The sequence below is a fragment of the Mycosarcoma maydis genome, chromosome 11 (assembly GCF_000328475.2).
Source record: "Mycosarcoma maydis chromosome 11, whole genome shotgun sequence".
Lineage (NCBI taxonomy): Eukaryota > Fungi > Basidiomycota > Ustilaginomycetes > Ustilaginales > Mycosarcoma > Mycosarcoma maydis.
This window is the reverse complement of record NC_026488.1, coordinates 173447-197741: the sequence shown is the minus strand read 5'-3', so window position 1 is coordinate 197741 and position 24295 is coordinate 173447. Positions and strand designations below refer to the sequence as shown.

At 54.1% G+C, this 24295-nt stretch overlaps 6 protein-coding genes across 6 annotated transcripts; 4 read left to right on the top strand and 2 right to left on the bottom strand.

Moving 5' to 3' along the window:
* Positions 1 to 37: 37 nt before the first annotated feature.
* Positions 38 to 2202, top strand: UMAG_11292 (uncharacterized protein; the record flags this gene model as incomplete). The annotated part of the gene is made up of 7 exons (XM_011392248.1): positions 38 to 62; positions 161 to 236; positions 328 to 387; positions 465 to 540; positions 672 to 1154; positions 1254 to 1532; positions 1633 to 2202. The coding sequence occupies 7 exons, from the start codon at positions 38 to 40 to the stop codon at positions 2200 to 2202; spliced, it is 1569 nt and encodes a 522-aa protein (XP_011390550.1).
* A 508-nt stretch (positions 2203 to 2710) lies between these two features.
* On the top strand, positions 2711 to 5068 carry UMAG_03925 (uncharacterized protein; the record flags this gene model as incomplete). Its single annotated transcript, XM_011392096.1, has 1 exon — positions 2711 to 5068. The coding sequence occupies one exon, from the start codon at positions 2711 to 2713 to the stop codon at positions 5066 to 5068; it is 2358 nt and encodes a 785-aa protein (XP_011390398.1).
* A 563-nt stretch (positions 5069 to 5631) lies between these two features.
* On the bottom strand, positions 5632 to 7590 carry UMAG_03924 (repellent protein 1 precursor; the record flags this gene model as incomplete). Its single annotated transcript, XM_011392095.1, has 1 exon — positions 5632 to 7590. The coding sequence occupies one exon, from the start codon at positions 7588 to 7590 to the stop codon at positions 5632 to 5634; it is 1959 nt and encodes a 652-aa protein (XP_011390397.1).
* A 7986-nt stretch (positions 7591 to 15576) lies between these two features.
* UMAG_03923 (uncharacterized protein) lies at positions 15577 to 16155 on the top strand (the record flags this gene model as incomplete). Its single annotated transcript, XM_011392094.1, has 1 exon — positions 15577 to 16155. The coding sequence occupies one exon, from the start codon at positions 15577 to 15579 to the stop codon at positions 16153 to 16155; it is 579 nt and encodes a 192-aa protein (XP_011390396.1).
* A 510-nt stretch (positions 16156 to 16665) lies between these two features.
* On the bottom strand, positions 16666 to 17892 carry UMAG_11291 (putative proteasome regulatory particle base subunit RPT4; the record flags this gene model as incomplete). Its single annotated transcript, XM_011392247.1, has 1 exon — positions 16666 to 17892. The coding sequence occupies one exon, from the start codon at positions 17890 to 17892 to the stop codon at positions 16666 to 16668; it is 1227 nt and encodes a 408-aa protein (XP_011390549.1).
* A 1127-nt stretch (positions 17893 to 19019) lies between these two features.
* On the top strand, positions 19020 to 24068 carry UMAG_03921 (putative clathrin heavy chain; the record flags this gene model as incomplete). Its single annotated transcript, XM_011392093.1, has 1 exon — positions 19020 to 24068. The coding sequence occupies one exon, from the start codon at positions 19020 to 19022 to the stop codon at positions 24066 to 24068; it is 5049 nt and encodes a 1682-aa protein (XP_011390395.1).
* Between the last annotated feature and the right edge of the window lie 227 nt (positions 24069 to 24295).

Genomic DNA, 24295 nt, shown 5'->3' with positions numbered 1-24295 from the left:
TCTTTCGCAGGATGCGCAAAGATGCAGCTCGCCAAGAATGGTGCATGCGACATGTTGCAAACGTACGCGCATTGCTTAGGCCACAGATTGGTGAGTTTGTGCTTCCGCAAAGCTTGACGGTTGCGGTGCCAAGTAGACTGACATACTGTGATGCTGGTAGATCCGAGAATGTATCGCTACAAGACGCCAGACTTTCGTGCGCTGGCAGCCAAGTACCCATCAACATTCGGCGCTTTGTAGGTTGACCATCTCGCCGCGTACCTCGACGACCTCTGGCCATCATGTAGAGTTGCTAACAATCGGGTTGCTTTTGAATCGTGTAAACAGCGTCAGAGATGACGGGGGGTATGAGGGCAAGATTGATTTCCACGATGCACAAGCCGTCAGGTACGTTGGACGCCATACACTGCCAAGAGGAGCGCTTTTTCAACTGAACGAGACCTCACGACTGTGCGCGTTAAAAGGTGTTTGGCAGAGACCTTGTTGCTAGACGACTTTGGGATCCACGCTACATTTTCCGAGAAAAACCTTTGTCCCATGGTAAGCTATGCTCGACGGCTTGGACGATGGTCTGCATGGTCGAAAGCTGCTTGTTGACGCTTGCTCTGCATTGCATGTTGACTAGATTCCAAACAGGTAGGTTACTGTAAGCCGCCGATCGACTTGTACAGATTCTGACGCGTTTTTCCGGTGCGCGTTGGTACAGGCTCGCATACATCGCACTCATCCACGAGCTTCTCGAATCGACACTACCAACGCTCTGTGTTTTGCGAGATTTCCAGAATCTACCTCTCACTTGGCATGTCAATGGTCTGGACATTGGAACAGGAGCCTCGGCCATCTATCCTCTGTTGGGCACACGGTGTTTCGCGCGCTGGCGATTTGTCGCTATCGATATCGACAGCCACAGTTTGGAGCATGCTCGTCAACATGTGGTGCACGCCAACCACGTGCGCACGAGAATTGCATTGGTCCATGTCGACGAAAACGACGAGTTTGTGCCTGCTGACATCAACACCAAGCTGGCTCAAGAGGCGATATGGTCGATGCAGAATCACGAGCTCATCCATTTTACCATGTGCAACCCGCCGTTCTACACAAGTCAGCAAGAAATGCTCAGTCTGGCTCGAATCAAAAAGACGCCTGCCAACGCTGTAAGTTGCCGTGGTTGCCGTTTCGCTCCCCCACCAATCCATCTTGATTTATTCAGACGAGCACACGATTCTGATGCGTAGTAACCGGGTTGTGAACAGGTCTGTCACGGAACGTCATCAGAAATGGTCACTGCCGGCGGAGAGCTGCGCTTCGTCCAACGAATGATCCAGCAAAGTCTTTCGGATCCCAGAGTGGTCTGGTGGACGTGCATGTTGGGCAAACTGTCGAGCGTGGTTCAAGTCGCACAAGAGCTCGAACCGCTGTCGAACGAGCGTAGAATACGCGCATGGGGTGTGCACGAACTACCGACGGGTGGAGGAAGGACCAGAAGATGGGTTCTGCTGTGGACCACTAAGAGTGGATTGCGGATTCCTCCTGTAAGTTGGCTGGCCAAGCAAGCTACATTTGCGCGTAAGCATTCTCGAAAAAATCCCGTGCTGACCAACAGAGTTTTTCGGTGGATTGACGATATCGTAGAGCTGGAGTAGAGCGACGTTGCCGAGTTCGCTGAAGAGGCATGCTCCTGCTTCGGGCGAAAGATCCGGAAAAGTGATCAAGAGAGGCGTAGCATGGACAAGAAAGGAGCTGTTCGAGCTGACGATGCACGTTCTGGATGGCTTGGAAGGGTGCTCAACGTACGCCTCTGCTTATCAACGATTTGACAGCACACACAGGCTATCATGTGAGACCGATAAGCAAGCCGCACTTGGACCGAAAGCGAACATGACATCCGATACAGGCACCATCGACGTGATCCTAACCAAACAAAGTTGGTCACGTAAAGCTCGCCGTGCCAAGCTACAAGTCTCGGAGGCCTCGACACGCTACGAAGCAACAAAAGTGCACTCGGAGCCGCTTCTGATGGCACGAATCTCGGTCGGCGAGAGAACGGCGACGAACGAGCAAGGAGCGCCAGAGACGGGTCTGGTGATGACCGTCAGCTGGACGTACGGCATTGATGCGGTCAAGTTTGAATCCTTTGCCACGTTTCTACTCGCCGCAGTCGAAAAAAGGGTCGAAGATGCTGTACGTACGCAAGCTCAGTGAACAGCGTCGGCCATAGTCGCAGCTGATTGCTGTTTCAAGTGCATTCCTGTCCTTCAGAGCTGGGCTCGAATCTGTGAATGAATGTGAATAGTGAGCAAGCATATTCGTGATTATGCATATCAATGTAACTCACAGACTTGGTTGTCGTCGCGTTGATCGTGACATGCCCACGCCTCGAAGCCAGAATCGTGAATTTGAGCGCTTATAAATCCACTGTCTCGGCCAAAAGCAAAAGCAAAAACAAAAACAAAAACAAAAGGAAAAGGAAAAGGAAAATGCGGGGACTTGGATTGGCAAGTCGCGGTAATGAGCGGTCCACATCGTGAAATACGAATCGTAAATGTGAATTTCCATGTGAATAAGATGTACTCGCGACTGTACACCGTATACTTGGCCAGCCAAGACTTTTACCAACACCACCATCCCAACCACAATCACAATCACGCTCTCGGTATCTTCACTCTATCTCTTCGACTGAGTCCCTGGATCGATCGCCGAATGGTCCACCATGTCTCCTCCGCTACCAGGCGCAGCTCCCGCTCCTGCCACCTCTTCACAACCTTTTGATCCGCGCAGCCTCTACTCTTCCTTTTCGCCATCCAACGCCAAAAAAATCGCCAGTGCCCCGCCTACTGCAGCATCCACATCCAACGGCTCTCCTGTCGCCATCGCTGTCAAGCGCGAGTCTAGCGTCAACGACGATGCAGCCGAAGACAGTTCGCCCGGCGCGTCGTCCGCAGCAGCCAAGAAAAAGCCGTCGAAAAGGCGCAAGGTGAACCTGGCGTGCATCTACTGTCGACGTTCACACATGACGTGCGATGAAGGCAGACCGTGTCAACGATGTATCAAGAGGGACATTGGACATCTGTGTCACGACGAGGCTACACCGGCTAAGGCGCTTCACGATGGTAAGGACGAGTCGAGTGCCAATGCGACGCCGTCGAAACCTGCCAAGACGCGAACATCAGCAGCTGCTGCAACACCAAAGCATCAAGCTCATTCCTCCAATCCTACGTCTTCAGCAACAGCTGCTCCGCCATCAGCTTCAGCAGCCGAATCGCGAAACGCTTCTACGCCGACCACAACCGACCTCTTCCCCACACTGGGCTTGGCAGGTTCCACAGCAGCCAACAACACGCCATATGCCAGTTCCTCTGCAGTCCCTTATTCGTCCTTGAACAACAATGCTACAGGAGCAGACTTTAACGCTGCTCACGTCTTCAAACCCCAAGCAACAGCGGGAGCAGCCATGCAACCCTCCTCGTCTTCCTCGGGAGCTGCAACAGGAATGCTTTCGCTCGCATCGCTCTTCAACAATGATACCAACAACAACGCCAACGCCAGTGCCGTCTCCGCTGCTCAGCCGGCGCAGCCTTTCGCCGCACCCAACAGTCAGCAACAGCAAGGCGCAGCTGGCGAATTGACCGGATTGGGCGGTGCAGGATGGTTAGGGCTTGGCGGTGGTCCTGGAGGGTATGAGGGCGGAGGAAGTGGGTTTGGCGGCGACTCGGCGGGCGGGAATGAGTTTACGCTGTTGAGCGAGTTTCTGGAGAGCCTGGACGGGCCTGGATTCGGAGCGGGTGCGACGCCGGGCATGTCCGGGACGAGTGCGACGATGGCAGGTACCGGATCCGGTAGCGGATTCACGCCATCGCAGAGCCGGAGGAATACAATCTCGGGGATCGCTGGGTTGGAAGGGTTGACGGCGCTGACCGCGATCAACGGCGGTAGTAGCAATGCTGTATTGCCATCAACAGCTGCAGGTGCTGGCGCGGGATCGATCTACAACGCTGCTTCTGCAGTCAACGCTTTCGGCTCCGGGATCATCAACCTCGGTAACAGCAGTAACAACGCAAGCGAACCAGGGCCCGGGAAGCGGTCTCGACGATCGTCATTCTCGGCCGCCCCTACTGCGACTGGTACCGTCATTGGCACTGGTACTGGGCCTGGACCGGGACCTGGTGGTGGCTATGGTGGTGGCTCATCCGCCAGCTCATCATCGAATCTGGCATCTGGTTCGTATCTGCCCTCGCTACAAGGCGGATCGACGAAACAGGAGCGGTTCTTCCTGACCGCTGCTGATCAGAAGGACGGAACACGCGACGAGCGACTGGCGCGCGTCATTCAGGCCAAGTACGAAGCTGGCCTCCTCCGACCGTACAACCATGTGAACGGGTATGCGCGGCTGAACCGGTGGATGGAGCGCAACGTGTCGGCTGCGTCGAAACGACGGATTCTGAAACCGCTCTCGGTGTTCCGCCCTGCTTTCCGCGCGGTTGCACAGTCACTCACTACGATCGATCTGGTGTTTATCGAAGAGGCATTCGAACGGTTGCTGTTGGACTACGACCGCGTTTTCAGCACGCAGGGCATTCCGGCGTGCCTGTGGAGAAGGACAGGTGAGATCTACAAGGGCAACAAGGAGTTTGCCGAACTTGTAGGCGTCCCCATCGAGAGTCTGCGCGAAGGTAGGCTGTGCATCTACGAACTCATGGCAGAAGAAAGCGCGGTCAACTACTGGGAAAAGTATGGAGCGGTCAGTTTTGATCCTGGCCAGAAGGCGGTTTTGACAAGCTGCGTTTTGCGGACCAAGAACAAGAGCATTGTAGCAACGAGCGGCAAGGAGGGCGCAAAGAGGAGTGCTAGTGCCAGTGGGCAGATTACGCCCGTGACGGGCGAGACGAGGCGCAAGGAGCACGGCGTTGCGGCCGGAACCGGTGCTACTAGCACCAGTGGCGTATTGAAGGATCCCAATAATCCCAAAGCCGCATTTATACACTGCTGCTTTTCCTTCACGATCAGGCGCGATCAGTGGAACATCCCACATATGATCGTCGGTAACTTTCTGCCCACCAATCCAACGTAGCACAGCACCGATGCGTGCTGCAATACCAGTGCTCTGACACATACCGTGTGTGCAACTGTATGCCTGTGATCACGTCGGCTCAAGCGTCAGCCATAGTTGTACAACTCACTCGTCAGTGTCAAGCAACACACGCAACAACGCATCGGCACAACTGTGCTCAAGTTAGCGCACAAACGCTCCGCACCAAAACCGCCCGCTGGCGGCTCGCAGATCGACAGCCAGAGCGTAGCAAGTTAGATGGACAATGAATGTGAGATTTCCAGGGAACCCAGACAAGGGATACGCGAAATGAGGAACAAGACGAAGCGAAAGAAATCTAGCCAGAAAGACAGTATGTGCGGGATGCGGCGCGAAGAGGAGGAGAGATGGGGTAGCGTGACGAGCGGAAACCAGAACGAGAGCGATTTGAGATCAGCGTTGTGGAACGAAGCCAACAAGTGGCGTGGTGGATACTGCGAGTCCCAACCGGTCTAAAAGAAGGGGGGACTTGCCAAACCGAACCTCGCCATCTGCATAGCGATCTGCAAGCAGCGCATGAGGAAACCCTAACCAGAGGTGTTTCTTCAAAGAATGTCGAGACCGAGGTTCAGACCAGAGAGATCAATCCCGCTGTTCTCGTTGCTCGACTGCACGTTGTTTCCACCGTTGTAGTAGTACACCGACTTGGAAACGCAGCAGCCCTGCTTGGAAGTGCACGTCGAGTCCGCAGCAACCTCCTTGGACTTCTTGCCTCCGAAAAGACCGTCCAGGATGCCAATGTTGATCGAAATGTTGGACAAGTCGAGCAGCTTGTTCGAGTTCTTCGAGACCACGTTGTGGCCCTCGTCGACGTACACCTCGTCCGTGCCGCAGGTGACCTTGGGAGGAGTAGGCTTGGGCGAAGGAGTGGGCTCAGGCTTGTCCGATGGCTTGGGCTCAGGCTTGTCCGAAGGCTTGGGCTCAGGCTTGTCCGAAGGCTTGGGCTCAGGCTTGTCCGAAGGCTGCGGCTTGGGCTCAGGCTTGGTCGTAGGCTTGGAAGTGTCCTTGGACGGAGGAGGCGTCGTGGGCGAAGGCGAGGGCTTGGTTGAAGGCTTGGGCTTGGGCGTCACGGCAGGAGGAGCATCGCAGTCCGCAGATGGCTTGGTTACCGTCTGCTTAGGAGGAGTGGGCTTGCTCTTCTTGACACATGTGCAGTCCTCGTCGGCGTTGGTGCGGCGGTAAAGCTCCTCCGAGATGTCGCGAGCGTGGATCTTGGATCCGTATCCCTTGAGGCTCCTCTTGCTGAGAACGTTGACGAGCGCCGTGAGGTCCGAAAGGTCGATCAGCTTGTTCTCGTTGGTCGACTCGACGTTGTGTCCGCCGTTGTAGTACGAGTACTTGTCGGTGCGCTTGCTCAGTGCGTTAACGATTGCAGTCAGGTGCGAAACATCAATCAGCTTGTTCTGCGTGTCCGACTCAACGTTGTGGCCACCGTTGTAGTACGAGAACTTGTCAGTGCGCTTCTTCAAGACGTCGACGTTGGCAAGCAGGTCCGAGAGATCGATCAGCTTGTTCTCGTTGGTCAATTCGATGTTGTGACCGCCGTCGTAGTACGAGTACTTGTCGGTGCGCTTGTCGAGAAGACCGATGTTGACGTGAACGTCGTCCAGAACACCGACGTTGGCGGTAAGGTCCGAGAGGTCGATAAGCTTGTTCTCGTTGGTCGACTCGATGTTGTGGCCACCGTTGTAGTACGTGTACTTGTCGCCGCGCTTCTTCAAGATGTCGACGTTGGCAAGCAGGTCAGAGGCGTCGACCAGCTTGTTCTCGTTGGTCGACTCGACGTTGTGGCCGCCGTTGTAGTACGAGTACTGCGAGCCAGTGCGCTTCTTGAGAATGTCAATGTTGGCAAGCAAACCGGAGAGATCGATCAGCTTGTTCTCCGTGTCCGACTCAACGTTGTAGCCACCGTTGTAGTACGAGTACTTGTCGCCACGCTTGCTCAAGATGTTGACGTTGGCAAGCAGGTCAGAGGCGTCGACCAGCTTGTTCTCGGTGGTCGACTTGACGTTGTGTCCAGGGTTGTAGTACGAGAACTCGGGAGCCTTGCGCTTAAGGATGTCAATGCCGAGGTTGAGGCCCGAGAGGTCGATCAGCTTGTTCTCGTTGTCGATGATCACGTTGTGGCCGCCGTTGTAGCTCTTGATGTATTCGAGGCAGTAGCGCGGGGCCTTGTTCCAGGTCTTGACGGGTCGACCGTTGTTGGTGAGCAGGCTCAGCTTGACCGTGGCATCGCTGAGGTCGATCAGCTTGTTCTCGTTGATCGAGTAGACGTTGTAGCCGGCGTTGTACGAAGAGACGTACTTCTTGCAAGCGCTGTAGTCGGTGCGCTTGAGAATGTCGACGCCGAGCGTGAGGTCGGAAGCGTCGACGAGCTTGTTCTCGACAACCGACTCAACGTTGTGGCCGGCGTTGTACGACTTGTACTCGTAGTGGGGAGCGGCACTGACCATGCCGAGCGCGGCGGTCAGCACGCTGATGGAAAGCGCGATCTTGGAAGGCATCTTTGTAGTCGAGGCTGTGATAATGTTGATACTAGAAAAGAGATGAAAAGAGAGTGTGATTCTTGCGAGCGGTGAAGACCGAGGATGTGACACGACACAATGGGGGAAAGAAAGGGAGGGGGGAAGGCTTCTGGCTAGAGAGCTGGGTGGAGTGGAAGAGATGGGGAGCTGTGACTTGATGAGAAGAGAAAGGAGAGAGGGAGGCCAACGAAGGGCTTCTTTATATGCTTTGATGGCGCTCAAAAGCGGAGTCTGTAGAAGGCAGCTGTCAAGCTGGCATAGAAGCGCATGGCAAAAGACGAGGGCGTGTTCCAAGAAAGGAAAGGCAAGCAGAGCCTGGCGGAGATGTGCATCCGATCGGCTCTGTGCAAGAGGCTTGGCCCGGCCTCACCTCGTACGATCCAGTATACGGTAGAAGAGGCAGGGATACGAAACGAACAGCAGCCAAGGTGCTCGACGAGTGCTAACGTGCCCATCGTCAAGCAAAAGCTGGGAGATGGATCCATCACTGATCTACTGACCGAATGTGGCAAGCGACCAGATGGCAGGGAAATATTCCGAAGGAATCCTCGTTCGGAGATGGCCACGACTGGATAGGCGCAGCGTGGTGAAACAAAACGATGTTGAAGGTGCACCGGGGACACCGAGGTCGTCAGATAAAGATATTTCCACTGCCAGCCTGGCGCTCGAGGCGCGATTCGAGACGAAACAAAGTTGCACGATGCAGAGGCCTAAGGTTTCGCGCCAGTCAGGGATCGTGGGACACAGGTTAGAGCGAGCTCGAGGCAGGGGTGGAAGGGCAGAGTGCGCCATGCTAAGGCGTCTCGAGGCGAAGTGAAAAGCAGGGGATAGGATACGGCATGCTCTGAAACATACACTTACAATGTGTCGGTAAGACAGCCACTGCAAGGTCCCAGTGGAAGCACGACAGCTACATCCAGGAAAGGCCAAGTTTGGGCTACTGCAGGTGGAATACGCAAAGAGGAGCTTGGACCGCCTTGTTCGACAGGCAGACGGACGAAAGCCACACAAGCTGTTTTAGGTACGCGATGCATGCAGAGCCAATCACAGCAAGACAGGGAGATCAGAGGTCGAAGGAGCGGCCCGAGGAAAGAGGATCAATCCAGGCAGGGAGCAAGTAGCAGAAGCCCTGATATGCAGGCCTGCTGGCTGGAAGTTTAGCGGGAAGCAAGGTGTCAAATAGTGGCTGAGGCACACACACCCACCCACACACCAGAACAACGGAGTTCGGGTATCTGTGTCTGACAAGTTGAGCTGTCGATCAGCGCTCCTCGAACAGGAGCTGCTGTGCATGACCTCCCGGCATGGGTTCGACAGCTCAGGGTCTCCGAGGTTTGGGCTGAGTGGCTGCATCTTCAAGGGACATCACTGTGCTGCAACCATGCAAGCGAGAAAATAGAGATCTCCAAAGCTTGCTCACTCCCTTTGGCCCACCCTTGCCGCTTGGCATGCTGGCTACTGCAGAAGCGCGGCTACCACATCAAACTGCGCTTATCCAGGAAAAATGGTAATGTGCTATCAAAAAAGGCCCCTTGCGTCGTGACTTTTCGAGACGCTGCCGTCGATCGTTTCTACCATGTTAATCACGAATGGATCGACGTATTCGCCATCACTACCCAAAATAGAAACGTGGTGTCTCTGTGATTGCTGCGGTACCGGACGCGTTGATAGCAGGTGTCTTTGCCTAGCTCGCCATCGTTAGCGTCTCTTCTCTCCTGAGCTCCAGTATTGTGCTCTGACCCGCACCTTGCAGCTGCACGGTGATCTTTAGGCCAGGTCATAGCGCCTAAAAGGCATCAAAGTCTGCTAAATGCCAAAAGGGGGTTTTGAACACCCAAGCAAGTGGTTCAAGCCATGCAGACACGAGATACAGTAGTAGATGCACAAGCGTCTCGAAGGCTGAGCGCGGCAAGCCGTCTTCCGGTGAGGTCAAGTGGCAAGAAAAGCACGAGCCTCGTATCTCTCGGATCAGGATGCAGCGACCATGGACAGGGTGGATAGTGGTGCTCTCCAGGATCCACGGCGTGAAAGTGGTAGAGAGACGGCGACCATACAGCGCTGTAAGGTACAGCGAGGATTTCCAGAGTCGGTGGTACAGTGGCTTGCGGTTCTGTCTCTGCCTTAACCGAGTCCCTGTCTTGTTGGGAAGAACATCATGCGGAACTTTAGAGGTCTCAGACGCCTGTCGATCGCGACGGGATTCGTGTTACAAGCCGCCAAGACGAGCGAGAAGGGATTTCAAAGTCCGTTGAGCATAAGCGATACAGCATCCTAAGAAGCGCAAGACGATACAAAACAGCCGCAGGGCGTAAACAACGAGAATCAGGGCCAAGCTGATGATGGTTGTGGCGGCGGTCAGGGCATGCGAGCGGAAGGAGGAGGAGCGCCAGGTCTCAAAGGTAAGGGGGCGGTAGAAGGCATCGGAAATCAGGACGTGCAAGGACGAGCGCAGGAACAACGTTATGCGCTATACGTTTTCAGCGGCAAGGGGTCTTTTGTGTTGAAAGCCGTCAGTGAGTGATCCTCATCCAAACTTGGGTCACCAGCAAGAGCGCTTCATACGTAAGGGGTTCTCGTAAATTCTTTGTTTTCGTTTAAGCGAGCCTGTACCAGAAATCATGAACATGATCGTTATTCACGAATCACCTGCGCCCACACTTGAGTCTCACACTCGTGACTACTGACATCTTCACGCTTGGGACGATTAAATAATATGCAGTGCGACAATCATGAATCAATTTACGGAGAAAATCTCAAAAATGAATCTTGAAGAGGAAAAACAGACCAAACGAGCGCCACAAATACAGTCGTGAGTAGTACTACATTCACGGATTACATTCACGATTCGTGATTCACGATTCTGCGCTCGAACGTTAGATGCAGATTCTGTGATTGCATTGCTACAGCATACACATGCTCTTCACCAACAAGCTGAGTCACGAATGCTCAACCAGGCTTTCACAGAGGCACACTCGTCGATCATGAGCCGTCGCAGGGATCACCAAAGACGGAATATGCTTTTGTTTTGCATCAAAGAGTGGTGTAGGAAGTTGCAAGGAACGTCGCCAACTGCAAGGCCCGAACCATTCGATCCTTTTCTCTCTCATGCTAGTGCTCGCGACTTCTAATCTCCCGAGCGCATGGGCGTCTCAGAAGGGGTCATGTCTCCTTCTCGCCTGGTAGCTCTTAGCGCCCACCTTGGTGCCAGGCGCTCCGTGCTGAAGCGTTGTGTGCACAGGGGGGCCGTGGTACGCTCTGCCCAGTTTCGGATCGGCTCAGCTCAACCTTGAAGCACTCAAAATTCAAACTTAACTCTGAACGTGACGACCAAGCTGCCAATCATGTTGCGGCGGCTCGTATAGCTTGTTCGCCAGCTCTGATGCTCTTGCGTCTCTCTATCGATGAGCTTATGGTCGTGGACGACTACTGGTCAAGTATGAAACTTTGATCGTTCCAACTGTTCCCTGGCACAGCATTGCGCCTCGGGTCTTCGCAGCGGTCCATGTCAATTTGGACGCTCGAGCCTCTCACCGCCCTGAGCTTACATCTTGCCGACCAGAGCCGCAGTGGGGCCAATTGGACATCGACGCTGGGCGTTGTTTGGAATCTTTCGATGTCTGCATTGATCGTCTGTTGGAGTAGATGCTTTGCCAATTCTATCGTAATATTGTTGCGATTGTACAAGGATCAGCACATCGTGGTGATCAAAGACATCATATCAATCTATCTGGTCCGATGAGCATTTCTGATGTCCACACTCGAGGTTGAAGCCGGTATTGTCGGACAGCTTTGAGGCTAACTGGATTGCAGTCGTGCTTGTGCATGGGCATAAGACCAGCACTTTGTGCCAGGATTCGAAATCGGCCTCGCCCACTGGGTCCCTGCCGTGGTGTGATTCGCACGACTCGACACACTCGATCCTCGATGTCTGCTTGCCTAGCCTCTCTGATCATTGCCTCGAGCTAGCCTGCCGTTCCACAGAAAAGAGTTTGACGATCGTGGTTCACGCTGCGGAACCAATCATCATCCAGGAGCGCTGAGGGCCCCAGCAACCGCTTCCGTATGTCAACATTGTGTCTCTTGTTCGGAACTTGGATCCAGCACGTGTCCTGGCTGTTTTCGAGCGCCGGACGATGCGAGATACCGTGAAACACCTTTGCAACCATAATTGCTGAACGCTGGAAGTGGTGGGTGAGAACAGACCACTTTTCCAGGCAAGAGCTCCTTCGAGCCATCTCGGTATTGTCGATCGCGCTGACGATCGTCTGGTCTCTTTCTAATCTCGATTACTCGATCATCTTCAGCAGCTCATGGACGGTTTCGGGCGAGATCGGCTCGAGTAGCTCTCGTCCATATGGTGGACCGATGTTGTGAAATCTCGGATTTCTTCTGAAGGCTCACGGGTGGTATCGATTACACCTGCGACAAATGGCGATGCAACTGATCTAATCAACAATCTCGATTGGCGTCGACGATATTGCCGATCCCACTGGGCTTTCTCTGTCTTTTCGACACCCCCTTTTTTGCGAACACTTTCCGAGATGAGCATTCCACTCACATTCGGGATTGATCGAGATCTCAATTATTTTCGACAAATCAAGGCCAATTTGAATATCCGAATCGCCAGCCCGACGCGCCTAAATTGCGCATCAGAGCATTTCATGCAAGGGGGCGATCAAACATGCTTGAGGAGACGCGTGTGCGCATGCTCGTGCGAGCCACGAGTATCGGGGCACGCAACGAGAAATGTTGTCGAACAAGATACAGTTGGCAGCACTCAACATTCCGACGAGACTGGCGAGATACGAGACATCAGAGGACGCCGTTGACGCTGGTCACTGAAGTCCCTGTCGCGGATCGTGATCGCCTGAAGAGGCTGGCAAAAGCACGACGCGAAATTCGGAAGCCGGAGTGAGGCACGTCTGTGACAGCGCAGTTGCACGCAACTCCGACATTGAGGCGTTGAAGCGCCGGATTTTTTGGCGGTGTGGTACATTCACGATTACTACTGTGACTGTCACACATTTCAACCCACTCATTCTCTCGTACGTATCGATCGGAGGACCCGACGATCCCCGTCGACGACGAATGCTTGGGCTAACGACATGCTGACCAGGGCTCCACCATAAGGTCGCGGTGTCCAAAACGAGCCGAGACCAAGCCAATCAGACCCTCTCGTAGTGTTTCACCTCGCTTGGCGTTTTTTTTAACCTTTTCGCGTGCTTACGAGGCGAGACATGTCGAGGAGTCAAGCAGGAGGGCTCTAATCGAAGCTCGCGTCAAGTAGTCGCAGAGACAAAAAGATGCGAGGGACGTGGGAGGCACCGCCTTTCGGATATGAAACCTCTGGAAAGGCGTCGCCTGTATCCAGTCCATATCCAACTTCCATTTGCGAACTGAACTCGGCCGATAGACAAGAAAGGCGACGATATGCAAAGGAGAGAAGTACACGAGGTCGGTACATACGCGAGAGAGAGAGAGAGAGAGAGCGCGCGCGCGAGCTACGTTTGCATCAAGCGACAAGTAGCGTGTGACGGCAGAGCCGAAGTCAGGTTCAGCCGAATTGCACTCACGGCTAATCGCCGTTCTTGGAACACGATATAAAAAAATGGCAGCGTCCTTGCCCGAAATATTGCGCACGTACTGTAACTATGTGAAAACTGCGTTTGGCCCGTCCAACCCGGAATTTACCTCAGTTCTTACCGAGATGGTCGTCGACGACGACAACGAGGTAGAGACGAGTAACAAAGGGTTAAGGAGACAAGAAAGTGATTCCATCGGTCGTAACCACACACGGATGCTCGGCGACTTCTTAGTTGGACGGTCGTTTTAGCTTAGCGCAGGATGATGCGATCTCGCAGCCAGCATTCATGCTTGTCCTGTCGAGGAAGGTCGGCTGCTCGTTTGCGCATCAAGCTAACTTACACGTTGTCGTGCATCATTCTGTGATTGTGATTTTGAGTGTGCTAACTTAGACGAAAAAGTGCTCGGGGTTGCGCGTCCTTGACAAGAGACTGCCTGCATTAGTCTTATGGTTGCGAGCTATACTCGTTGCTTTCTATAGTCTTGCACTCACGACTATGACGTGTTTTAAGTTTAAGCAAACTGTATCGGTCCGAAAGGTAGAAAAAGGAACAAGGGGCGAGCAAGCCAGTGAGTCCCTGAGTCGCGCGCGGAAATCGGACTGACAAGATACTCGTTGCATCTTGGAACCCTCGAGCAGGGTCTGCACAGACCCTTGACGCCAACTCTATAGAGGCAAGTCAAATTCGTGATCTGTGATTGTAAATATTCTAGTCACGAGTCGCGAGTGTCTGGCTGTGTGACACGACGCTAACGTCGCGTTGGTTCCGCATTTTCTATCCAATGAGCGCATATTCAGGATCCTTGATTCGGATGCACAGCCGAACGCAACTCGCGACTGCGAGTTTGCCCAAGCTGGCGTGTTCGTGAACAATATCACCACCGTTTCCCTTTCCGCGCTGCACCCTTGCACTGTGTAATCGCCACCCGAACAAGGAAAGAACATCTCTTGCACCACTACACCACGACATCACTGCATATGGGACGATGTTGAGTACTGTTCGTGGCATTCTTGTGTGCTTTGCGAACGTGTGTGCAGGATATGGTCTCAACTGTCGACCGCCTTTGAGCCGAGCCTCGGTGTTCAGAGCAGACAGAGGCGGCACGTCGACAGCAGCGGCTGCAGACCGACAGCGTGGACCGCATACGAGAAGCGCTTTCTGACTACGCTCGAGAGTTGTTGGCAACTTTTTCGCATCCCAACAACGAGCGCTTACGGTTGACGAGGCTGATCATACATCACTGGCATTGACACGTTCGAGACACAGAGAACAAGCTCCAACGTCGGAATCGCGGGATCAATTTAACTTACCTACAAGAGAATCTTACGTTGATAGGAAGGAAAACGTCATGACACGGGCTCCTTCCTTGTCCGGCTAAAACCTTCCGCATCCACTTGTCCCTCTGCTGACTGTAGGCCCAAGCGTCTTGTGTGCTGATGCCTTCTCGGCGTGATCCGATAGACTTGGAGAGGTAGGCATGAGACAGCACACAGCCGTCGGCACCGTTCGACGAGCCAGACGCGGAAATTCCAGCACTTTCTCGTTTTCGTCATTGGGCTCGTTTGATGCACCAAGCCACCTTTTTTAGCGCGACCGATGCAGCACACGGCTCTCGTGCCCATTCCCCGCTTTCTCTCTCACATCTAAGCGAGACAGCTACTGCAAGCAGTACAGTATTCTCAGGGTTCAGTCTGGAAAAAGAAGCGTGTACGTGACAGCTACAGTAGTTCGATGCCTTAGGCGAGTCTCATTCACGATTCACTCGAGGTGTGCATGCCGTTCCAACCGATTGACGCGGCCAAATTGGCACTCAACCAACATATGCCACTTTTGGCATCTTTGCTTCATTCACATATTCACACTCACGACTCTCCCTCTCTCTCTCTTGCCCTTTTGGCAACGCCTTCCCACGCTGTCCGCCGTCGGCTGCTTGTTCCGCAAAACTTGCCAAACAGGCAGTTGCAGAAGAGAGGCACCGAGACAGAGAGACGCGACGGGTGATGGTTGGTTGCAGACAGCAGTCAGCCAGCCCGTCATGCGCGAATTCGCCGAGTCGTGGTTTGCTGGTCGCGCATTCCTTGACGGCTCGTTTGAAGCTCAGACTCTGCTCGTAGCAGGATCAAAGCCTCTGGAGCCCGTGTCTCGTCCTCGGCCCTGTTCGCTTTATAGCAACCTCCTGACGTCTTTAAAAGGAACCGCTACTTCATCGAGTCCAGCCCTCTTGCCCTCGACTGTCCCCACTGCCTCGATTTGTGTTATCCACGGAAGCTTTTGTCTCCTCGATCCACAGCTCGTCAAACACAGCGTCGCTTTGATCCCATAAACCCCATTCCAGCTCTCTCTCTCTCTCTCTCTCTCACACACACACACACAGCCCAGCATGCAGCTTTCATCTCTGTTGCTCACAGCGTCTCTGCTGGTCTCGTCGGTCGTCTGCGCTCCAGCAGCAGTAGCTAGCTTTGGCACATCTTCAGATGCTGAGCTCATGCTCAAGCGCCAATACGAAAATACCAACTGGGACAATGTCATGCTCGGACGCGATACGATGGAAGAGCTCGAAAAGCGAATTGTTTACAACCCACACATCACCTCTCCCACCGCCGCTACCGTGTGGACTGCTGGCCAGACATACACTGTCACATGGGATGCATCCGACCTCCCAACCGAAGCCGAGAACTACACGGGCCAGATTAAGCTAGGTTACGTTCCAGCTGACGGAAGCGGTGGTCTGAACCTGCACTGGACGCTTGCGGATGGCTTTGCGATCAAATCGGAAGAGACGAGCGTCACCTTGCCCGCTGACCTTGCTGAGAGGGACGACTACATTGTTGTGGTTCTCGGCGACTCGGGTAACGCCAGCCCCAAATTTACGATCAAGAGCGCTACTAGCGAGAACGAGGAGCTTGGCGACATTATTGATGAAAAGATCAACAAGGCGTTTGCTCAAGCTGGCATGTGAGTCAGTCTTGACGCCTCCATACCCACGGCATGGTCTACACTGCTTCGAAAGCGACTGTCGGGCCTAGCCTTCCACTCTCCTTTTCACCCTGTTGCGTTCGCTGTACATAGCTCTCGCTTCTTTCTGTCTAGCGTCTGCATCTTCATTGTTATACCACCAGCATTGTAGACTAGGCATACCTTTACACCGTACACCTAACACGCAGCATTGATCTTCCGAGTGATCTGCATGATCGTTGTTGCTCATTTTCAATGAACAGTATTCTCTCGCTGGCTTCGCTGGCTGTGCTGCCGTCGCGTGCATGGGTTGTGACTTGGCGGAACAGCCACTCTCGGAAAGTACCCGATGGATTTCCATGAACACCGCAGACATGCACTGACGGGGCCCATTGCTGCACACGCACACCTGTTGCGCCACATCGTACACACACAAAAGAGAGAGAGAGAGCGCGCGAGTCACGCTGGGAGCCGAAAGATGCGGTATGGAATTGCAGTGACAGGTTGAAGCGGCTTAGACGGCGTTGTAGTCGATCTTGGATTCGTGCCTCTTGGCCTCCTGCAATTTTCTGACAGCCTTCATAAAGTCTTCCTGAACACAGTAGTCTCTATCATCCCGGATAGCAAACATGCCCGCCTCGGTAGCGACGTTTCTCAGATCGGCGCCGTTGAACCCGTCGCTGAGCTTGACGATAGCTTCGTAGTCGAGTTCCTCCTTCTTGGCTACGGGTCGGGTATGGATCTTGAGAATCTCCAATCGCGACTGCTCGTTGGGTAAAGGAATCTCGATTTTTCGATCGATTCGTCCGGGTCGCATGAGCGCAGGGTCAAGTGTGTCGGGTCGATTGGTGGCCATGATCACTTTGGTCTTGCCGAGATAATCAAAGCCATCCATCTGGTTGAGCAGCTCCATGAGCGTTCGTTGAATCTCGCGATCCGCCGAAGTTCCTTCGCTGAAACGTCGTCCACCGATAGCGTCGATCTCGTCCATAAAGATGATACATGGTTCGTGCTCCTTTGCGTATCCAAACATCTCGCGAATCAAACGTGCACTTTCTCCGATGTACTTGTCGACAATCGCGCTAGAGACCACTTTGAGAAAGTTGGTTTCAAGCGTGCTTGCAACGGCACGAGCGAGCAACGTCTTGCCCGTGCCTGGTGGACCATAGAGAAGAACACCTTTGGGCGGCTTGATGCCCACACGCATAAAGAGTTCCGGATTGAGCAAGGGCAACTCGATCACCTCTCGCAACTCGCGGATCTGATCCGACAGTCCACCGATACCGGCAAAGCTTGCAGCACCTGGATCTTCCATGCTCATGTTGTAGACGAGTGGGTCGACCTCGCGCGGCAGGATGCGCATGATGGTAAGCGTAGTCATGTCGAGTGAGACACGTACACCTTGCTTGAGCTTGTGCTTGGGTACACTTGCACGGATCCCAACGACGTAGCGTGGCCCAGAGGAAGCCTTGACAATGTATCGTTCTTCGTCAAGCTGCTTGAGCACTTCGCCGATGATCTGACCGACGGATTGAAGGGCTTTGATATCATCTTCAGTCTTGTCGTAGGCCTTTTCGAGGTCTTTGAGACCGAATCGAAGTTTCTTGAGGTTTTCCGAAAGTTCGTTGTGCTGTTTGAGCGCTTTCTTGTACGCTTTGAGTGCTTTGTCCTTTGCCGGGTCGGCGGAGAGAACTGGCTCGGAAGCGGGTTGTGTCGAAGAAGACGCGGTTGCATCCGCCATTGCGACGTTGAGTATGTGTTGCGTGATCGCCTTGGTGCGTGGAGCGGCCGAGTTTTGGTATAGGTACACCGGATAGGAAGCAGATGGTGATCGGCGAGATGCTAAGAATGCTGAATCGTGACTGATGAGAGCTGAACGAGGCTCAAGTTGAATGAACTGAGAGTTCAAGTGGAGCAAATCGCAGGGAATCGTCGATTGAGTGACGCGCGTCGCAGCCCCCGCTATTCTCGGCCCAGAAGACAGAAGAAGAGCGGTTTCCGATCAAGAAAAATCGTGAATACGTAGAGAGAGCCGGCTCTTCGATCAAACATTCAACACCCTTTTTCACGTTTTCCCTTCGCAACACCACGACTCACGACTCACGACTCTGTGACTGACTTTCTCACTTGAACGCGTCAAATTCAACCAAACAAACTTATTCGTGATTGTATTGATAATCGTGAATCCTGAATACCACCAGCTATCCGTCTGCCTACGAAGCCAGCTTTCCACGCGAATATAAATACAACCACGAATGGAGCGGTTACTTTTGAATTAAGTTGGAGAATACAGAACGCAGGTTCGTGATTCTGGATTTGGTGTGGTGTCAGGAAGATTCGAATTTGTATCTTTTCAAGAGAGAGAGAGAGAGTCAGTGAGCGCGAATCAGAGCTACATTGGGTGTCCTGTGCGCAATATTGACGACTCAGTTTGAGCTGGTTGACCGAGCCCAAGCAAGAGCAAGCGTGTGCTGTTCTCTGCTGTGCTCTGCTGTGCTCTGCTGTACGGTGTGATGCTCTCAGAGACAGCCACGTAGAGCTCAGGCCAATAAAGTGCTACTCTACGCCTTGCTAAGCTCCAGCAAGGTGGTTCACAGTTGATCAGTGTTGCTTTATCACAATCGCCATCCATCATCCTCATCTTGAATCATCACTAGTCACTAGTCTCGTTGTGTATATTCTTCTCTCTTCTATTCTCTCGCTTAGCCCTCCACCCACTTTCATGTCTTGACGACCACATCGATCGCCTCGATACCGAAACATACCACCTCACACCACCTCTCGATCGTCGCCAGCTTGGTGCACGCATCCATCGCAAGTCTCATCTAGACCTCTTTTCTCAGAGTCGTTGATCCTCTCCCTTTCATCATGGCGGATAAGCCCATCAACTTCTCCGAGCATGTTCAGCTCACCAACGTCGGCATCGCGGCCGAGAGCATCTCGTTTGCCAACGTCACCCTCGAGTCCGAAAACTTTGTTTGCGTTCGTGAAAACATCAACGGTCAAAACTCGGTCGTTATCGTCAACCTCAACGATATCAGCGATGTCATGAGGAGACCCATCACCGCCGACTCGGCCATCATGAACCCTGTCCAGAAAATCATTGCCCTCAAGTCGGCGCGGCAATTGCAGATCTTCAACATCGAAGCCAAGTCCAAGGTCAAGTCGCATCTCATGCAAGAAGACGTCACCTTTTGGAAATGGATCAGCAATACCACCCTCGGTATCGTTACTGAAAATGCAGTATACCACTGGTCCATGGAAGGCGAAGCCACTCCAGCAAAGGTCTTTGATCGTCACGTCAGCTTGCAAGGTACACAGATCATCAACTACCGCGCAAGTCAAGACGAAAAGTGGCTCGTCCTCGTCGGAATCTCGGGCAACACCTCTGGCGCTCCCAACGCCTTCCGTGTCAAGGGTTCCATGCAGCTCTACTCGCGCGATCGAGGCGTCTCGCAGCCCATCGAGGGTCACGCCGCTGCCTTTGCAGAGCTCAAGTCTGACGCTGCTCCCAGCCCCTTCAAGCTTTTCACCTTTGCCAACCGAACCGCCACCGGTGCCAAGCTCCACGTCGTCGAGATTGACCACCAGAATGGCCAGCCCGCATTCACCAAGAAGGCCGTCGACGTCTTCTTCCCACCAGAGGCCACCAACGACTTCCCAGTCGCCATGCAGGTCAGCAAACGCTACGGCATTGTCTATCTCGTCACAAAGTATGGCTTCATCCACCTCTACGACCTCGAAACCGGCGCCTGCATCTACATGAACCGCATCTCGGGCGACACCATCTTTGTCACTGCAGAGCACGAGTCCACCAGCGGCATCATCGGCATTAACAGAAAGGGTCAGGTCCTCTCTGTCTCAGTCGATGAAAACACCGTCATCCCTTACATTCTGCGCACCCTCAATAACTCGGAGCTTGCCTTCAAGCTTGCCTCCCGTGGTGATCTTCCAGGTGCCGACGATCTCTACCTCCAGCAATTCCACTCGCTCTTCTCCACAGGCCAGTATGGCGAGGCTGCCAAGATCGCCGCCAACTCGCCACGCGGCATCCTTCGAACCTCGCAGACCATCGAGCAATTCAAGCAGGTCCCCAACCAGCCCGGTACGCTCTCGCCCATCCTTCAGTACTTTGGCATCCTCCTTGAAAAGGGCTCGCTTAACAAGTTCGAGTCGCTCGAGCTTGCTCGCCCCGTGCTCAACCAGGGCCGCAAGCATCTGCTCGAAAAATGGCTCAAGGAGAGTAAGATCGAATGTAGCGAGGAGCTCGGTGATATTGTACGCCAACATGACATGAACCTCGCACTCAGCGTCTATCTGCGTGCCAACGTGCCCAATAAGGTGGTCGCCTGCTTTGCTGAGACGGGTCAATTCGACAAGATTGTCCTCTACGCCAAAAAAGTCGGCTACACCCCCGACTATGCCGCTTTGCTCCAGCACATTGTCCGCACCAACCCCGAAAAGGGTGCCGAGTTTGCCAGCAGCTTGGTCGGCGACGAATCAGGTCCTCTGGTCGACGTTGAGCGTGTCACCGACATTTTCATGAGCCAGAACATGATCCAGCAGGCCACCAGCTTCCTCCTTGATGCGCTCAAGGACAACAAGCCCGAGCAGGCACACCTTCAAACTCGCCTCCTCGAGATGAACCTCGTCAACGCTCCTCAGGTCGCCGATGCCATCCTCGGAAACGAAATGTTCACGCATTACGACCGTCCGCGCATTGCCAACCTCTGCGAGAAGGCTGGTCTGCTTCAGCGTGCCCTCGAGCACTACGAGGACAATGCCGACATCAAGCGCGTTGTTGTGCACACCAACCTTCTCCAGGCCGAGTGGCTCGTAAACTACTTTGGCAAATTGACCGTTGAGCAGTCGCTCGAGTGTCTCCGCGAGATGCTCAAGGTCAACATCCGCCAGAATCTCCAGGTGGTTGTCCAGATCGCCACAAAGTACTCTGACCTGCTTGGACCCGTCAAGCTCATCGAGATGTTCGAGTCATTCAAGTCGTTCGAGGGCTTGTACTACTACCTTGGCTCCGTCGTCAACCTGTCCACCGACCCTGAGGTGCACTTCAAATACATCCAGGCTGCCACGCGCACCGGCCAGATCCGCGAAGTCGAGCGTATCTGCCGAGAGTCCAACTACTACAACCCTGAGAAGGTCAAGAACTTCCTCAAGGAGGCCAAGCTCTCGGACCAGCTGCCGCTCATCATTGTCTGCGATCGATTCGACTTTGTCCACGACCTCGTCCTCTACCTCTACCAAAACATGCTCATCAACTTTATCGAGGTCTACGTGCAGCGTGTCAACTCTTCGCGCACACCCCAGGTCATTGGAGGTCTGCTCGATGTCGACTGCGATGAGGGGGTCATCAAGAACCTGCTCCAGTCAGTCTCCGGCCCTATCCCTGTCGACGAGCTCGTCGAAGAGGTCGAGAAGCGCAACCGTCTGAAGCTCATCCTTCCCTGGCTCCAGTCCAAGATCGAAGCCGGCTCGCAGGACCAGCCCCTGTACAACGCCATGGCCAAGATCGCCATCGACAGCAACAACAACCCCGAGGCTTTCTTGAAGGAGAACAACCTGTACGACCCTCGTGTTGTCGGAAAGTACTGCGAGAAACGCGACCCTTACCTCGCCTACATTGCTTACGCCAAGGGTTTCTGCGATGACGAGCTCATCTCGATCACCAACGACAACTCGATGTTTAAGCACCAGGCTCGCTACCTCGTCAAGCGACGTCAGCTGGATCTCTGGGCCCAGGTGCTCACCTCGGACAACGTTCACCGCCGTCAGCTCATCGAGCAGGTGGTCTCGACCGCTGTCCCCGAGTCGACCAATCCGGATGACGTTTCGGCTACTGTCAAGGCCTTCATGGCTGCCGACCTGCCTCATGAGCTCATCGAGCTGCTCGAAAAGATCATCCTTGAGCCCTCGGCATTCAGCGACAATCGCAGTCTGCAGAACCTGCTCCTTCTCACCGCTGTGCGCACCGACAAGGGCAAGGTCATGAACTACATCGACCGTCTCGATGGCTATGACGTCGATGAGATTGCCAAGATCGCCATCGACCACGGCCTTTATGAGGAGGCCTTCCGCATTCACTCCAAGGCTGAGCAGCACGAGGAGGCCATGAACGTCCTCGTTGAACACGTCGTGTCGATCGAGCGGGGACAGCAGTACGCCAACAAGCTTAATAAGCCCGCCATCTGGTCGCGTCTTGGTAAGGCTCAGCTCGACGGACTGCGTGTCAAGGATGCCATTGACTCGTACGTCAAGGCTGAGGACCCTTCGAACTACGAAGAGGTTATCGAGATTGCCGAGCACGCCGGTCGCGAGGAGGAGCTTATTCGCTACCTGCAGATGGCGCGTAAGAAGGCCCGTGAGCCCAAGATCGACACCGAGTATGCCTACTGCCTCGCCAAGGCCAACCGTCTTGGCGACATGGAGGAGTTCCTCGGCATGACCAACGTCGCCGACATCTTGAGTGTCGGTGAAAAGTGCTTTAACGATGAGTTGTACGAGGCTGCTAAGCTCTTGTTCACCAGCGTATCCAACTATGCGCGTCTCGCCACGACGCTCGTCTACCTTGGCGACTACCAGGGCGCCGTGGATGCGGCTCGCAAGGCGGGCAACACGAGCGTGTGGAAGCAGGTACATGCTGCGTGTCTCAGCAAGCGTGAGTTCAAGCTTTCGCAAATCGCCGGTCTGGCTATTATCCCTCACGCCGAGGAGCTGCCTGGTCTGATTCGATCGTACGAGGCCGAGGGCTTGTTTGACGAGTTGCTCACCTTGCTCGAGCAGGCGCTGGGTCTCGAGCGTGCACACATGGGTGTTTTCACGCAGACCGGTGTCGCACTCGCCAAGTACCGCCCGGAACGTCTTATGGAGCACCTCAAGCTGTATTGGTCGCGCTCGAACCTGCCGCAGCTCATCAAGGTGGCCGAGCAGTGTCATTTGTGGTCAGAGCTCGTCTACCTTTACACAAAGTACGACGAGATGGACAACGCGGCACTTGCCACCATGGAGCACGCCGCTGCTGCGTGGGAACACGATCAGTTCAAAGCCATTCTGCCCAAGGTGGCCAACGTCGAGATCTACTACCGTGCGCTGACGTTCTACTTGGAGCAGCACCCGTTGTTGCTTAACGATCTGCTCACCGTATTGGCCAAGAGGATCGACCACAGCAGGGTGGTGCGTATGTTCAAGAAGAAGGACAATGACAACGTACCGCTCATACGGGGCTACCTCATGTCGGTGCAGCATCACAATCTGGAAGCTGTCAACGATGCGTACAACGACGTGTTGATCGAGGAGGAAGACTACGAGACGTTGCGATCGTCGATTGATGGATATGACAACTTTGACACGATCTCGCTGGCGTCTCGCTTGGAGAAGCACGATCTGCTCGAATTCCGTCGATTGGCGGCTCATCTGTACAAGAAGAACGAACGGTGGAACGAGTCGATTGCGCTCTCCAAGACGGATAAGCTGTTTCGCGATGCGATTGAGACGGCAGCGATTTCGGGCGATCAAGCAGTGGCGGAAGAGTTGCTCGAGTACTTTGTCGAGATCGGCAACAAGGAGTGCTATGCTGCGACCTTGTTTGCATGCTATGATCTCGTGCGTCCGGATGTGGTGATGGAGTTATCCTGGCGACACGGCCTCGGCGATTTCACCATGCCGTACCAGCTGCAGAGCATGCGCGACCAAAGCGAGCGCGTGAAAAAACTCGAAGCCGACCTCAGCGAGAGGGCTCGACTCGATTCCGAGAAGCAGAAGCAAGACGACGCTCCGATCATCGCACCTGGCGGACTCGGCGCACCCAAGCTCATCACCGCAGCCGTCACCGGCCTCGCCCCCGCTGCCTACCCGAACAACCTCAATGGTGGCATGTACATGCAGCCCACCGGCATGTTCTAATCCACTCCACCGCTCCGAGTCCCGCCAAGTCCCGCCGAGTCCCGCCAGCTTACTTGTACATAACACACTCACCACTCGCCTCGGCCGAGTTTTGCGTTCACGTCATACTAGTCTCAAGATGTGCATTCGAAAACAGAATCACGAATGTTGGATATACTGTGTGTGGGTGTAGGTGTGGAACGCGATGCGCCGATCGCTGCGTGCGAAACGCAATTGTGAATTGATTC